Genomic DNA, 17,462 nt, shown 5'->3' with positions numbered 1-17,462 from the left:
GGGTTTGTTTTCTAATGGATTAAATTAGAAAGAACTTCCATCAAGGTCAATAGACAAAGAACAGTACTCAGGCTTGCAAGTGTGAAGCTATATGTGGGGTCCTTACATTGCAGGCCAGAAGTTAGTGCTATTGAAGTAATACTCAAGTTGCGCAAACCAGCACAACCAAGGAAATTCATAGTTAAAATGGAAAAGCCATCTTTAACTGGCTAGCAGTGTTCCTTGTCTCAGCTGTGTTCTTCCCAGGGATTCCCAGGTCTGGTGACAGTGAGGAGTTTTCCCACAAAACTGTTGTTCAGTGGGAAACTGGGTTTTTGACAAAATGAAATTTTTCATGCAATATATGTAGTTTCTGCAGAAACTTAGTTTTTTCATCAAAATACCGAACACTTGAGAACTGAAACATTTCGGTTTGTGAATGTTGCTGCAGTGCCTCTTGGGGATTCTCGTTTGGTTGCCTCATGTTCACATTTTCCTCTGTGGGCCAGGCTTCCAGCCAGATGACTATGAGGGGCTATGGCCAATGACTCTCATGATGTACCATCTTCCGCTCCAAGAGTGGAGATGATGGTGCATCATGGATATGTAGTCGGAGCACGAAGCCTATAAAGAAAATGGGAACATGGGGCACCTGACCTACAACTTCCATAAAACAACTGAGCAGCACATACAAATTTAAGTTTATGGCGAAAATATTTTGGTATTCCAATTTCCGCTGAACATAAAAAAAATCCAGGGGAGGCCAATTTTTTGACCAGCTGAAATCATAACACTTAATTGCCACAGGACAATAACCTAAAGATACAGGCCCAGATCTTCAACTACTGTCAACTGGTTTAGCTGCATTGAGTACACCAGCTGAGGATCTGATCCACTGATGTCCAATTACAAATCCAGACCTGAACTTCCTCAGATCTGGACAAGGATCTGAAGCTGAGCCAAATTTAAGGTGTATTTGAATCATAGGTTTGGACCCATCTTCTTTGAATGATGGAGGGTGAAATCCTGCTTCCATTGAAGTCAGTGGGAGTGTTTGCATTTGACATCAGCGGGGCCAGGGTTTCACCTTGAGGTTCAGTGGCAGTTTACTAATTCTTCTCATTAATTGGTGTAAACTGGGAGTAATAACTCTGTTTGAAGGAAATAGTTACACCAGTGTAAAATCAATGCCAGTGCAAAATCAGCCCCTGGAGTTGCAGTCTCAATGTGTACGTATAACTGTGTGATGGAAGTTAAACAGCTTACCTATTAGAAACATCTAGGCTTTAAACTTCTTTTCTTTTGTCCCCATCTCATAAAATTAAATGCCACAGCATTCTACTACAGTAACTGCCCAATATGCTGCAGCGTTGTTGCTACAAGCTCTTGTGTTTTGGAACATCATGATTGAATATAGATGCCTCGAGCTTTGTGTCCAGCTTTAGGTTTATTTCGTCTGTGCAGCTCCTGACTGGCTGGATAGATCAAATTTTGCTCCATTTTGAACGCAGTGGCTATTTCAGAGCTACTGAATGAGTTGGTTAACTTTAAAAACTCCTCCTGCCCCTTGTGCTCTGTCCAACCTTCTCTCCTGGTGTCTCCTTCACCCATTCTCTGTGCACCATCACACCACCTCATATTTCTGAAACACAGTATCCATTAAGGTCCATGTATTCCATGAAGCATGCCAGCGGTACTAATCGTATGCGAGGGTATGTGTGTTCTACATTTGTAAAGAATGACCACGGTAAGGGCCAAATCCTTAGTCACATGAGTGTCCCCATTGAAATCTGGGCAGTGACTCTCAGGGGTCTAGGGTTTGGACTCTGGACCATGAGCCCTTCAAGTCAGGGACTTATTTGTTTGCCCCAGCCCACCCAGCATGCAGCAGCATATGTGGTTCTGACTCCACATAAGAATATAGCCTCACTGACCTGCATTTTATAGGCTGTCCCACATTTTGGCCATTTTTCTGGCTTTTTCCTGCCTCAAGAAGGAGTGGAGACAGCCTCTCTAGCCCTGCCAGAAACCAAGCTGTACAATGACGCTGTGTGTGCATGATTGCGATTCTAGTGATTTTTATTTATTTTATTTTTTTGCCTTCCTGCTTGCTGGGGGATCAGGAGGAGGGCAGCACTTAATTCTGACAAACAACAGGAATGGGAAGCTCTGGGACAAGGAGAACAGCAGGAGTAGAACTTAGATAACTTATTTTGGAGATGCCCCCATGTTTCCACTTCCCAGAGGGGAATAGACGCATAGTGGTTTATAAAGTGTTTTGAAGTGGAAGACCATACATTAGCATAAGGGATGAAGTCTTGCCCCTCCTGCAGAGCTTTGATATTGACTTCACTAGGGCCAGGATTTCACCCTAGATATTAACTTTGGGTTATCCATTTGACATAAGATACACAAAGAAGGGAGCAAAAATCATCCTCCCTCATTTACTATTTCTCTTTTCTTTAAAAAAAACCAAATGAAAAAAACAAAAAACCGCCTGAATTTAAAATTGGCCAAAATAACATGTTGTTTAATTGAAGAACAAGAAAGCAAGCCCCAGGCCTGTTACCTAAGGTAGTGAGCTTCAGCTAACAGAAAACGTCTGTAGCTGAATTACAAACCTCAAAAAGACAGAAGGCTTTGTAGTGGCAATGCTGACACAACTGCCAAAAAACAAAACAAAACAAAAAACAAACCCAAAAGGCCCAGTCCTGCCTAGTCCTGCTTCAGTCCTGTTGACCTTTGGCATATTGTGATGTGAGGCTCTAGGGTACAAGTTGTAAACCTGGTGGCGGTAATTCAGAACCATTTATTTCACTGACAGCACCTACTGTTTTCATACTGCAACTTTGCTTGGATTTCATTCACTTCATTGACCCTACTCACAGTGAGTAAAGCAAGCAGGAAATGGTGCCAAGTCAGTACCTCTAAGTGAGCTATTATTAAAGTACTGGCAGCCCTCAACACATTTGAGTTACGACAAACAGCACTTGGGACGTTTATAAATTGTCATCGTGTTTCGACTTTACGATGTTGGTTTTGACTTTACAATGCTTGATCCAACGTTGTTCCTATGGGAAATTCGCGTTATGACATTTTCGACTTAAGACACAATTTTCAGGAACCAATTGTGTGGTAAGTCCGAGGACTGCCTGTACTTGGTCTAAACAGCACCTGTACGCTGCTGAATGATGTTATCTGACTAACGTTAAGTATTGCTTGTCACCAATGAAGGAATTTCTGCAGTTTTCATCTCTTGGCTCCTATGTGCATGAGATTAGCAAGGCTATAGCTGCCATGGCTGCTGTCATCAGTCATGCCAGGCTCTTGGATCAGTGTTTGATACCTGCTTTATTTAGTTATTTATTTTCTTCTCCATCACAGAATATCTGGGGAGTGAGACTGCCTTTCTGGAGGAATTGGTGTTTGGAAGTGGAGATACTATTGAACTTTCCTGTAACACCCAGGGCTCTTCTATGTCAGTTTTCTGGTTCAAAGATGGCATTGGGATTGCAGCGACCAACAGAACTCATATTGGACAAAAACTGTTGAAGATCATTAATGTGTCATATGACGACTCTGGGCTATACAGTTGCAAGCCACGGCATTCCAGTGAGGTTCTGGGTAACTTTACAGTCAGAGTAACAGGTGAGTGCTGTAATGCACATTTTTTTTGTGTTTTGTTTTATTCTTGCGTCTACAGATGGCCAACACAGCTGGTGTTCTGCGGGCTTCTACATGAACTCTCAATTTTTAGCAGAGTCAAAGTAGGCAAAAGTAGAAACCATTTTTCTGTAATGAGTGTTAGATTCTAGAGATTCATATCATGGAAGCTTTGGAAATGCTGTTATACAAATTAAAACCAAAATCCCCTTGAATGCTTATAGATATTTAATTCACAGTACTTGGTGTAAAGTACCTTAAATGATACACACCCCTTTGAGGTATTTTGTGGATGTGTAAACTGAGGATCACTGAGGTTAAGTGACTTGTTTTCAGGGTCACAAGTCTAGTTAGTGGCAAAGTCAGAAATAGAACTCAGGAGTCCTGGCTACTAATCCCCAGTTCTAGTGGATAGACAGTACTTCCTCCCTAACCACATGACGTAATTTGCAGATTCATTTTAGAAATATCATTTTTGTACACAAACCATTTGGGAATCTGGTACTTAATCTTAGGACATTAAATTTATTACTACATCCTTCTTGCGCTAATGTTGGCACACAGGGTGGAAACACAGACTTTCACAGATTCTAAAGTCATAAGGGACATTGAGATAATCTAATCTTACCTCTTGTATAGTACAGGCCATAGAACTTCCCCAAAATAATTCCAAGAGCAGATCTTTTAGAAAAACATCCAATCTTGATTCTGAAAATTGCCAGTGATGGAGAATCCACCACAACCCTCGGTAAATTGTTCCAGCGGTTAATTACTCTCACTGTTAAAAATGTACATCTGATTCCGTCTGGCCCCTTTCATCCCTCTGTCATTAACTGCTGCTTCCATCTGCTCTGTGGTGTTTTGCCCTTCCCGCTAAGGGTTCTTCATAACATTTCTCTTGGGCACCCTCATTTCCTCACACCAGTTGGTTTCCACTTGACAGCTTTATGTGGAGTCTGTGTGTTGACATCCAGAGTACATGCCCCCAATATGTGCAGTGTCCACTTCTCATTCTAGTAGAAATGGACTCCTGGTTTTCAGTGGCATTAAATGGAACATATCAAAACTTTCAAACAAATATGTATCAATGAAACAGCTACTGTCATTTGCCTGACCTTTTTAGCATGATTAAGATAATTAGGGCTAGATGACCATAAACTGCTCCAAACATAGATTACTGAACTCCAGGGTGCCAGAATGTCTCAGTTTCTGACAAGTAATTAGTAGATAATTAGCTAAGAACACTCATCATTATTTAAAACTGCTGGACAGGTGGTTGGATAAACATCAATGTCATTAGTTGATAATAATGCTGATTAAATAGGTTTAGGCAATGGTTCTCAAACTTTTGTACTGGTGACCTCTTTTCATATAGCAAGCCTCTGGGTGTGACCACCGTATAAATTAAAAACACATTTTGTACGGTAACATCTCGTGACCCCCCATGAAATAACCTCACGACCCTCTGGGGGTCATGACCCCCAGTTTGAGAACTCCTGGATTAATGCCTGATTTTCAAAGTATCTACTGATTTTTGGAGTCACCTAGGTTCAAGGTGCCCATATCTCCATTTACTTCCTTTGGAGTTGGAGTGCTAAGCATTTCAGTAAACTAGACCCTGGGCCCAGATCCTCCAAGGTATTTAGGTGCCTAAAATACCTTTTGAGGAGATTGGCCTGGGTGTCTCAAATTGGACACACACAAATGGAGGCACTCACTTTTGAAAATTTGTCCCTAACCTTTTATTCTTCCTCCTGCACCTGAAGTAATAACCAAACAGATGTAGTCTGTAGACACACCCTCAGGCCCATCACAGGGGGTTCAAAGCTGGAACATTTTACAAATAATGAAATCTAAATTGTTTAAGGAAAAAAGACATGTTCAATGAATCTTGACAAACATCTGATTTTAATTGAACATTATTGGAGATCACTGTGAACATTTCAGGGTCATATCAATTAAATGGTTAAAGAAGTATTTGACCTGAAAGATTTTCTTTAACTAGGTGTGATTATTGGGAATAGGGAACTTCAGGTGGTTAGAAATGTTTGTATCTTTTTTTTTTTAAAGTGACAGTTAAAATGCTTTTGAGTTCAAGGGGCAACAGAGGCAGGAAAGGGCAGCTGGCTATACACTCAAGTGAAACAGCTGTCAGACCAAAAAGTGGTAAAGTGAGAAATTGTTTTTAATAGTGGAAAGACTGATAATCTTGTGCTTTTAAAAGTTTAAGCCCCTGTGTTTTTCTTGTTGGCTAATAATAGCTAATAACAGCTTGAGAGCAAGTGAGTAACCTGAACCACCATTCTGCCAGCATTATGCATCTTTGATTCTGTTAGCTCAGTGTCATTACAACCAAAGTGCTGCTAATGTGGGAGTTTCAGTTTTAGCTGTCAGCCATGTTTGTTTTAAACTTTGAAGCCTTTGCATTGGATGGCACTAGTGGCGCCTGTTATATTCGCTTATGTTTCTTCATAATTATTAGTGATTGCTTAGCGTTCAACTCCAAAAGTGAGACTGTAATATGAGAGTGGGGTTTACATTCCTGCATTTTAAAAGTAACACCAGGGTTAGTTAGAATTCCTTAGATATCTAAATATTTGTTCGCTAAGATTATGTGCCATAATTACTCGGAGTTACACTGGTGTTGGTAGTAACAAACTGGAGTTTACTCTGTAACTCAGCAAAAGTAGATCCTTTAAATTTATAGACATGCATATTAAAATTTCCATTTAATAAGTGGTACTGGTACCTAATGTCTCTTTGAGAGAGAGCTTCCTTCTTAATTATGCTTCCAGGCCCTTGTTAGACTTACTCAGGAGGACAAAATTACTATGTTAATGTCCATCCCTTTTGGGGTAACAAAGTTCAACAAACAGTTCCTAGATCTGGTGTCAGGTCTCTGGCCCCTGACCTTGCTCATACCGCTTTGCCAGTGGTGGGTAGGGGAACCCAGGCACTCCTCTGTACACTGGGTTCCAGCCCAGGGACTCAGTAACTGTCAGCCATGGTTTACGTAGTTCCCTTGCCAGTGTTTCCCTGGGCTTCTTCCTACCCAGCCTCTCTCAGCCTTTCTTACCCACAACTTCCCTGGGTTGACACTTCTTTCAGGGCTAGGATCCCAGGGTTTATTCTCCCCTCCCCTCCAGGTTTCTTCCACTGTTCCTAGAGAGAGGGATTGCGCACTCTCTCCATGCCGTTCTCTTCTGCCTTTAATTTCCTGGCTTTGTACTAAGCAGCTTTCTCCTGCTCAGCTGGGCTTCGTGATCAGTTAAGCCTAGTTTTCCCTCCAGGTACTGTAACTGGCCTCTCAGGTCCATATTAACCCTTTCTGGGCCTGTGTGAGGCGCACACCCTCCATCACAAGGAGTAAAATGAATCAACTTTTTCATTAAGGTTGTTTGGAAATCAGGTTCCAAGTTATTGCCTTGTACAGTAAAGGTTAATTAAAGAATAGATTTGTGTATGAATAGACTTAGAACCTTTTAAGGTTTGTCTTTTAAAACACAGGACCCTGGGTGTGGGTGGGATTAACTTCACTAGTTAAGAAGGGATATCCCCATTTCCCTCCTGCAAACATTAACCCTTACATCCGTCTTAAAAATAAAAAATCTTCAGAATTGATCCTGCATGCCAGTTATTGACACTCCAGTCTGCAATCCTCCCATGCACAGAACTGCCCTTAGAGCTGATGGGTGAGTGGAGTCCTGGCAGGACAGGATCTCTGGTTACTTGCTGTTTTCTCACAGTACCAAAATGCAGCTTTTGAAAACCCCAGGTCAAGATTTTCTAAAATGGGTGCCTAATGCTAAGGTCCTGTGACATATTTAGGCATCGACACAAGTGACCTGGTTTTTCAAAAGTAATGTGTGCCCAGCAGCTCCCACTGAATTCAGTTCCAGTCCACTTCTTTAGGCACCTGAATATGAACTTAGTCTCCTAACTTTGGACACCCATTTTAAAAACGTTGATTCTAGTCTTTCTGAACAGACTCAGCATTGTGAGTAAGATGAGACAGACCTTTTCTTTCTGTAGGTGATAACACTTACCCTGACAGGAAAGGAAAACACCACCCACAAAATCTGTTTGATTTCTTGTCAAAGTATAGTATTTAATTAAAAATGTGCTCCCTCCCGCCCCAGTTAAGACTGGTGTATTTTAAAGCATATAAATATCATTATAATCATGTATGCCAAAATAAGCATTCCCAAACTCATGCTTTCAAGATGCAAGATCAGGAAGGATTTTACCACTTCTACCTCCCCTGTACAGCAGTGCACATTTGGTCATGTTCTTGCCTTCATCAGGGTCTGTAGCAGATGTTGTCAAAGGACCCAAGATGTTCAGCAAAGTACTCAAGCACATGCAAAACTTTCACCAAATCCCATGAGATTTTAGTGGGATTTAAATCCTGGGGCTTAGACACATGCTGAAAGTTGTGCACGTGCTTAAATGAATCTAGGCCAAAGACAGGTTGTTTCTATACAGTGAATATTTCTGCAGGTCTCTCCAAATTTTGTAGAAAAGTAATACCTTTATTAGCTTTCTCGCTGTATTTATCAGTCAGCTGGATAGAAGATGATGCAGAAATTGCAAGAGCTCATCTTGGAACAAAGGATATTCTGCCTGACTTTGGCTAAATTGTATGCATTACATTTCTGGCCACATATTGAACATTCATAGAATTTCCTACTGCCTAAGGGCTTGTCTACATCAGAAAGTTGCAGCGCTGGTGAGGGAGTTACAGCGCTGCAACTTAGGAGGTGTACACATCTGCAGGGCACCACCAGCGCTGCAACTCCCTGTTTGCAGCGCTGGCCGTACTCCCGTTTTGTCTCGGGTGTAGAGGATCCAGCGCTGGTGATCCAGCGCTGGTAATCAAATATAGACACTTACCAGCGCTTTTCTTGACCTCCGTGGAATAAGCAGGTATCCCAGCATACCTGAGGAAGCCTCTGGTAATCAAGCTGGTCTCCTTCCCCGGTTTGCTCTCGCGTTCCCCGAACCCCGAGCAAGCAGGTCTCCTTCCCTGAGGTTTGCTGGGTGGTTCCGGGAACGCGAGAGCAAACCGGGAAAGGAGACCAGCTTCGCCGCGGTTTGCTCTCACGTTCCCCGAACCCCGAGCAAGCAGGTCTCCTTCCCTGAGGTTTGCTGGGTGGTTCCGGGAACGCGAGAGCAAACCGGGAAAGGAGACCAGCTTCGCCGCGGTTTGCTCTCGCGTTTCCCGGAACCACCCTGCAAACCGCAGGGAAGGAGACCTGCTTGTTCGGGGAACGCGAGAGCAAACCGCGGCGAAGCTGGTCTCCTTTCCCGGGTTTGCTCTCGCGTTCCCCGAACCACCCAGCAAACCGCAGGGAAGGAGACCTGCTTGTTCGGGGGTTCGGGGAACGAGAGAGCAAACCGGGAAAGGAGACCAGCTTCGCCGCGGTTTGCTCTCGCGTTCCCCGAACCTCCCTTGAAGCCGCCCAACAGCGCTGCAGTGTGGCCACATCTAACACCACTTGCAGCGCTGGTTGCTGTAAGTGTGGCCACTCTGCAGCGCTGGCCCTATACAGCTGTACTAATACAGCTGTAACAACCAGCGCTGCAAAATTTTAGATGTAGACATGGCCTAAAAATCTACTGCCAGTTTCTTTTACAGCTGTATCAAAATGTAAAAGCAGCTGCATAATATTATGCCTTTTTTATATTTACTAGAGATTATTTAAAGTAAGAGGCAATGCATAATGCTACATCTTACAAACAGGCTTCAGGGTATAATTTTATTGATTGGTGGTTTCTAAACAAACAGTAGCCACTCAGGAAAAAAGAACTAACAACCTTTGTAGACAGCTCAATAAATGCGAACATGGTGTTAGAATAGTGTGAAATGACAAGGGTGAATACAGAAAATAATATAAAGACATTACATATTAGTGATATGCACTCACGTGGCATATGCTGTTTTGGTCTCAAAAAGAATATATCCCATTGCAGAAAGGATGTAACCAAAAAAAAAGAGATCCAGAGAAGGGTAGTGTCTAGAAGCATGGAGCACCTTGGATATGAGGAGAGACTTTGAAAGATTGGGATTGTGTAGCTTAGAGAGGAGCTAACGAGAGTTAGTCCATCATTGTTATTGGGGGGGTGGGGGCGGTTACACCTGAAATATCTGATCCTGGCCATTATTGGATGTGGGGTATTGGAGTAGCGGACAATTGGTTGGATCTGGTATGACCATCTCAGTGTTAGTCAGCTGTGTGATTGGGGGAGTGAGAAGATGAAGTGCCTCATTGGGCCTCAGACCTGCAAGGTGCAGTGGGAGCAGTGGATCCCTTACATGATACCACCCAGAGGCGGCGCATGACTTCACGTTCCCCCACCCCCCCGCCCCAATTTCTGCCTTCCATTTGGCCCTGCTCCCTGAACTGCTGATGTAGCAGGGCAGAGCCCACCCACTCCCAAGCCATGTCTAGCCCCCCACCCCAAGAGTTACACGTCGTCTCTGATCCCACTTGGCACCCAGACACTTCAAAGCCCTTCTGCATGGTCAGGACTTTGTGGCTCCCGGAGGCAGAGCCAGGGAGCAGCTGCTTTGCATGACATGCACTGTTTGGAACCAGGGAATTGTTCCATCAGAAATCTACAGAGCTGTTGTAGCTGCAGAAGATTGACATGTGCTTCCTCTGGGAGGGTTTTGTCCAGTACATCCATATAGATTGGACGCCCTGGCCATGACCCTAGCTTCCCCTCAAATCCTCCCTGTGTTTCTCCAGAGCAGCACGAAACAGGCAAGAGATGCAGATCAGCTGTGCCCACTGCCCCTCTATCGAATACTGCAGTTCAGCTGCTCGTGCCTGTAGGAGCGTCATGACCTGGCCATTGCAAATGTGTGTGCTGAGTCTCCAGAGATGAAAACACTAACAACTCCACTGGCAGGCAGAGCTGCACTTATGTAAAGTACCTACTTTCCTAGGCTGGGTCTGCAGTACATACATACTTCAGTATGAAAAATCCCCATTCAAGCACTGTACTTTTGCTGACCTTAGCGCCCCCCCCCCATGTAGACAGTGCTGTGTCGGCAGGAGAGTTTCTCCTGCCAGCTCTCATGGAGGTGGATTTATTAAGCTGACATGAGAGCTCCCGTCCACTTTAAGTGCTTTCACCAAATGTGCTACAGTGGCGCAGCTGCAAATTTGTAGTGTAGACCTGACCCCGTCTCCTGATTGTCACAACTGCAGCATAGTCGCCTTCATTACAGCGTGACAAATGGGAGGGTTTCCCTGTCCTCCTATCTCAAGTATTTTCCCCTTCATAGTACTGTGTTCCCAAGAGTATTACTAGAAAGACCTGCTCTGGAGAACAGGCGAGAAGAGTCTATGTCAGAAAAATATGGGTGAGGAAGAAGAAATGAAAAGGAAATAAAATTCTAATTAAATCACTCTTGTGATTTCACCATTGCACTAGTTCACTAGTCATCGTAGGCCTTCAAAGACTTAACACACATGCTTAATGTAATGCACCATTCATGATCCCATAGCAATGTGGAGTCAGTGGGACTACTCACAGTGTGTAATGTTATGCATGTTGGTAAGTCTTTGCAAGATGAGGGCTTCCGAGTCTTTCAATCTAGACAGGAGCTGAGGTGAAGGTGCACAATTTCACGTATGGAAGCTGCCTCTTGAAAGTCTGCTCCATAGTGGTTAAAAATGACTGAGTTTGATCTACTGTTTCTTGTAGTGGTATCAAGAAAATGAAATATTGTCATACCAGTAGTAGTAGCACAAGAAGTGACTTTTTTTTTTCCTTCCCTTTCTAGATTCTCCATCATCTGGTGATGATGAAGATGATGATGATGAGTCTGAAGACACAGGTAATGGCTTATTGCTGAATGCATAGTCTCTTTCTTTAAAAATATCATTCATGCTGTTTCCACTCAAGAAGGTGTTTGTGTTCATTGATTACAATATAGGACATACAACATATTATTATAATTATTATTCAAAACAGAAGATTTCCAGAATGTATACGGGGAACTGTGCGGCCTGGTGGATAAGACACAATCATGCACTCAGGAGGCCTGAGCTCTTGTCCTGTCTGTGCTGTGGACTCGCCTGGTGACCTTGGACAAGAGACAAAACAGCTCTCTGCCTCAGTTTCCTTGTCTGTAAAACAGGAATGCGTTACCTACCTTCTGAAGTGCCCTCAGAAGGTATCTTACCTCATTCAAAATTAAAGGTGATAGCCTGTAGCAAAATTAAAGGTGATAGCCTGTGGCATTGGAAATAAGAATTCCCCTAGATTTGGTACCTAGCCACCATAATGATGTGTGCTCTAGAGTCTAGAAGTTCATACATGATGGCAGGGCAGATATTTATTATAAGATCTTTATATTTATGCTCAAATAAAAGGGTGATGATGACCTTCTAAAAATCTAGATAGATTTGACCTGTCGCTTTAGCTTCTTAAATTATAGTATTAAACCTGTCCTTGTATTTAAATTCAGGCAAACTCATTCTACCTGCATGTTTTATTTCAGTGTAGCTATACTGATTTTACACCAATGGAGTATCTGTATTTTGTTTAGCCAGTTTAATGCTTTTTCTTTACTAGCTAGCTTGCTGAGGGAGGGAGCAGCCATAGGCAAGATACATTGATGCCCTAGGCAAGAACAACTCCATTTGATCTGCACCCTCTGATACTCATGGTGAAATCAGCCCCGAATCTGAGCCTCACATTGTTTTCCTTTTCCAGTGAGGCTCTTTCAACCCTCGTGCTTGGTACTTTGAGTGTAATATCATTAGTCTGGATCATTACATGCTTCAGAGGCGTTAGTGTTGGGTTTTTTTAATGCACTTTATATTTCTGCAAGACACAAAGTGTGTGTGTGTGTGTGTGTGTGTGTGTGTGTGTGTGTGTGTGAGAGAGAGAGAGAGAAAGAGAATAAATATATGTCTAGTATTTGAACTTCAAATCAGCTATGTACCTTGGCAGAAATTCAGCATGACTGGAACATTTCTCCTACCCACAGCATTAGGTCTCTAGGACTCTGTAAAACAGGTCTGCCACTGTAATAAATTTGTACCAGAGTGTCTTGCAAGAAGTGAACAGTAATTGGGAGTTATGGTGCCAGCGAGCCATCGGCAGCAGTTAGCGGTTTTCTGATACCTGCTCGTTAGCAGCCTGCTCTTACAAGGTGACCAGCACCTCCTGACAAACACGCAGCACCTTTAATGCCTTAAACCGAGTGGAAATGAAGCAAGTAGTCAGCACTACTCAGGATTTGGCCCTGACTTAGAGAAATACCTGATTTAACACAATTTGTAGTTCTTTGCTGGTTTATATGTAGATTTTTTTTTAAAATGCAGTTTATAGTAAACTGCTTCATCTCTTAGCACCGAGTGTCACAAAACATGGGCTGTGTGGTGTTACAAAAGGACACATTTTTCTTAAATAAAAAAGAAAAACCCCAGGTGTTCTGCCACATGTATTTATAGCTTATATTCTGGGTCTCCTTGACTTTGAGGGCTTCTTTTTTTAGAGCAGAAGGTAACCACTAGGTTTACACAAAGGTCTTGCTATGAAGAGCTGGATTCTCTTTGGCTGTACAATGGTCAATTAGGCCAGTGTGCCAAAACAGAAAGCTGTGAAATCATGTGGCCTGTGGCAATGTGAAAGTGCTTTTTCCACCAGATGTAGTCGGACCCTCCAGTTAATCTTTGTCCAGTGTTCCTGAGTTTATTGCATAAATGGGAGCCATGTCGTCAATCCTTTTGCTGCTGTATGGGAGGCTTTGACACATGACCATCTGTGGTACATTAATTCTAAGTGCCAAAGATGGAACAGATCTGTTTGATCATCTAGGTCTCCCCCTAACTCCCAGGGCAGTGCATTCTGAGTTCTTCATCCCAGGGCCTTGTGTGTAATCCTGACCCCACACTTCCTGCTGGCAAAAAGCAGTTAGCAGTAGGTACGTGCCAGCGAAAACCATGATGACTATTAGCGGAAACCTTCTGAATGTGCATGTGTGAAAAGAGGACAGGCTGAGAGGGATGTCTGTTCTTCTTTCTCCCTCCAACCCCTCATTGACTCATGCAGTCAGAGCGGGAGCAGGGGTCAGTACAGAGGCCCAGTGCTTCCTCACAAATGGTCTCATGCCTCTTGCAGAGATCTGGAGAACTGCATGGATCACAAGGGACCCATACGATGTAAGAGCCAAGTCCCTTGCCTTTCCCCAGGAACCTGCCCCACAGAAGAGTCCTCCATGGGCAGGGCTGGCTCCAGTTTTCTGCTGCCCCAAGTGCCGCCCCCCCCACTCCTCCCAAAAAATTGCGGCAGCGCGATCGCGCCACTCCACTCTTCGGCGGCAGGTCCTTCACTCCGAGAGGTACTGAGGGACCCACTGCCGAATTGCCGCCGAAGACCCGGATATGCCACCTCAATAATGGGCGGAGTGCCCCCCCCCTTGGTATTGGCTACCGCAAGCACCTGCTTCCTTAGCTAGTGCCTGGAGGCAGCCCTGTCCATGGGAACCTGGGAAAGCTGCTTCCTCCCCAACTCTCAGGTTTTCCCCTCAGGAGAGAGAATGTCATGATCCTTAGTTCTCAGTCCACGATTTTATCGGGAGTCTCGCAATACGTGGAGTTTTTCTTAAAGCTCCAGTTCCAGGAGTCATGTGATAATGTGAGACTCTCAGCTTATTTCATTCTGGTTTTGGTTTTTAAACTATGTTTCTAGCTCTTGTGGCTGCAGTGAAAAGCTTGAAAATGTGACCCCCCCCCCAAGGTTTCCAAGATCAGAAGGGAAATATAAGACCTATCCGACCCCAAGTGTGTTCTTTTTTTGAATGTTGTGGTTTTTAAGCCTATCTCCTGATTTTATGGAGCCTGACTTGTGATTTTTGAATGATTGGGGCTGGCAGTATCGAAGCTGGAAAACAAAGTAAAGACTCTCCTAAATGGGACACATACATGATGCAGAAACCCTGTAGAACATTGAAGCATCTGCATGGAGTTCTCTGCTACTTTCATCTTCCTTTAATCCTCTGCTCCTAACAGTAAAATTGGAGGTGATCCCTCCTTAAAAAACAAAAAACACACGAGAATAGCTTCTGTAACTTCAAATCACACCCAGCTTTGCTGCAGCCAAGTTACAAATTGCAATCTGTGCTTGCAGCATCTAAATTATCTTACAGCTGTTTATTCTGATTCTAAAACGAAAACAAAACTCTTCTTTCAGACCCTCCTCCATTATCCCTCCAATTTTATCTATTTATTCAGAGTCCCTGCTAGCTAGCCGGAGCACCTTCAAAGAACCAATGTAATCTCCAATTAAATCTGACTGTGTACTCAGAGGCGTCAGATGGGGAAATTACACAATTAGACTTGATTCTGTCTGGTGCAGAATTTCATGGCAGTACCTAATTGTTAAATGAGCACTCAGCTACATTAATTATTCCAAGTATCGCTCCTCTTTTTTTAATTGGTCATTCAGATAGAATGGGTGGCCAGAATCTTGGACAAATAAAGTGGATCATTAGGCTTAGTATGTGACTGTGGGAAAGGATCTAGATAATATTTGCTGTTCCATTTTTCACACCAGTTAATGTAGATTTACTGCTTATAGTTAATTTAGAGGGTATTTATTCAAAATTTCACTTTTGCCCTCAGTGGTTTGTGATCCAAGCACTCACAGAGGTTTGTGATTTGCATTTCAGAGGAAATTTAGCATTTTCTCCCAGACAAATAAAAAACCATCTACGTGCAAGTTAAACTAAAAGCACTGATGTTCTGTCCACTTCCCTGGATGGCAAGAATGAACACACCTTAAATGGGACACTGCCATAGATATTTATTCTCAGGCCAAGCCTGACGCTGGTTGTGACCAAATTGCACAGGGGTGGGACTTCAGCACGGGAGATCCCAAGATTTTAGAGGTCCTTTTGTGAATGTGCGGTCATGTGGAATAGGACTCCAGTGAAGGAGGTAGGTCATGGAATAGAGCAATTAGTTTAATCACCGTGGGCCTGATCCAGCTGGTGCCCACTGCACTCCTTCCTCTGCCTTGCGAGCTGTAAGGACCCAATCCTGCTCCCCACAGTGTCCAGCAATAAAATGTCCTCAGGTTTCGGTGGCAGTATTTGTTGCCAGTGATTGATGCAACCTGAACTTCTCTCATTAAATTCAAATGCGTCTTTTAGTGAATTTTAATCTGACTAAAGTTCCTTTTGCTTTTGGAAGTTTAAATCTCAACCTTGGTGTGCCCTGCTCCCTCCAGACTTGGGAAGATAGAAATGGGGAGGGTGTGGGGTCTAGCACATATGACGTATAACGTGGCACGGAGCAGTCATCATGAAGCATCCCCACATGTTTGTGGCTTTGTGAGTCATGCGGCCAAAGCTCCCAGCACCTATGAACTGTGGCTGCCTTATTACACCTCCATGCCCAGAGGAGGGTCACTGCCTGAGTTATTTTATGGCATTTGAAACCTCTCTCATGTTCATTTGCTGTGAACCCAAGTTTGCTGCCTCTGTGATTTCCAAAGAACATGTTAACTGTACAATTCCTACGTTTCCTTCTATTGTTGTTGCTTATTGCTACAAATGCTTTAATCCGGTTGTAGCTACACAGTTCTGATCCCCGTGGGCTCAGGGCCTTAACCTGTCTACTCAGCATAATAATGTTAAAAACTAGGTGAAATGGGGGTGGTTTTGCTGCTAGGTCCAGATTCTGACTTCTGAGATGCACAAGCAGCTCCCACTGGAGTCAGCGAGAGCTGTTCAAGCATATATGAGGGGAGAATCAGGCCCTTAATATTTAGTCTTCATGATTACAGTTGTTGAAAGGTTGTTGAAGTATTTGGGTCCATGTGGTCTGCAGTCTGGTTGATGAAGTGTTGAAACAAATTAGAGCTGAGAGCAGTGCAAACAATACCGCTGTTCTCCGCGAATAAAGAGATGTGCACTCCTGAGCCTACAGTTTCCACCTCCTTTCTCACAGCCTGGTGGCTTTCCAGCGAGGCAAGTCAGCTACAATGAAGTGGAACTTGTGTCTCATGTTTGCAGATGCTAAAAATGCCTGCTGGCTGGGGCAGATGTAGGCCTTGGCTACACTGGTGCTTTACAGCGCTGCAACTTTCTCGCTCAGGGGTGTGAAAAAAACACCCCCCTGAGCACTGCAAGATACAGCGCTGTAAAGCGCCACTGTAAACAGTGCCGCAGCGCTGGGAGTGCGGCTCCCAGCTCTGCAAGCTAAACCCCACCAGGATGTGGAGTAAGTGCAGCGCTGGGAGGCCTCTCTCCCAGCACTGGCGCTGTGACCACGCTTGCACTTCAAAGCGCTGCCGTGGCAGTGCTTTGAAGTTTCAAGTGTAGCCATACCCATAGCCTACACTACAAGAACTTGCTTGCCAGTTAATTCCTTGGGCCCTGGCATCAGCTAACCTAAGGCACACGTTTTTAACAGTGAGAGTAACTAGCCATTGGAACAATTTACCAAGGGTCATGGTGGATTCTCCATCACTGACCATTTTTAAACCAAGTTAGGATGTCTTTCTAAAAGATCTGCTTTTATTTTGGGGAAGTTCTGTGGCCTGTGTTATACAGAAGGTCAGACTGGATGATCACAATGGTCCCTTCTGGCCTTCGAAAGCTGTGCCCAGTGGGAGAAAATAGGGAATGGAGATCAGATAGTGAGAACTCTTAGCGAGGTGCATTTCACTTCAGTGAACTATGCTCTGAGCAACTGAAAATCTAATCTCAGCACTCAGTCACTGTGTCAAAATCTGCTCATGGTTACAATGATGTAAATTCAGAGTAACCACCCCTGTGATTTTAATGGAAGTAC

General features: G+C 43.8%; 1 protein-coding gene across 5 annotated transcripts in view; it reads left to right on the top strand.

Moving 5' to 3' along the window:
* The window catches only part of FGFR3 (fibroblast growth factor receptor 3), a 78,784-nt gene that overhangs the window by 28,675 nt on the left and 32,647 nt on the right, over window positions 1-17,462 (top strand). For 4 of the 5 annotated variants that reach the window (XM_050947543.1, XM_050947542.1, XM_050947541.1 and 1 more), the window contains exons 3-4: window positions 3,364-3,627; window positions 11,438-11,491. In XM_050947543.1, the coding sequence (XP_050803500.1) occupies window positions 3,364-3,627; window positions 11,438-11,491 (318 nt within the window). The remainder of the gene's footprint in view (window positions 1-3,363; window positions 3,628-11,437; window positions 11,492-17,462) is intronic. The other variant, XM_050947544.1, reaches the window with a different exon arrangement.

The sequence above is a fragment of the Gopherus flavomarginatus genome, chromosome 3, assembly GCF_025201925.1.
Source record: "Gopherus flavomarginatus isolate rGopFla2 chromosome 3, rGopFla2.mat.asm, whole genome shotgun sequence".
NCBI lineage: Eukaryota > Metazoa > Chordata > Testudines > Testudinidae > Gopherus > Gopherus flavomarginatus.
This window is presented reverse-complemented; position numbering and strand designations above follow the sequence as displayed.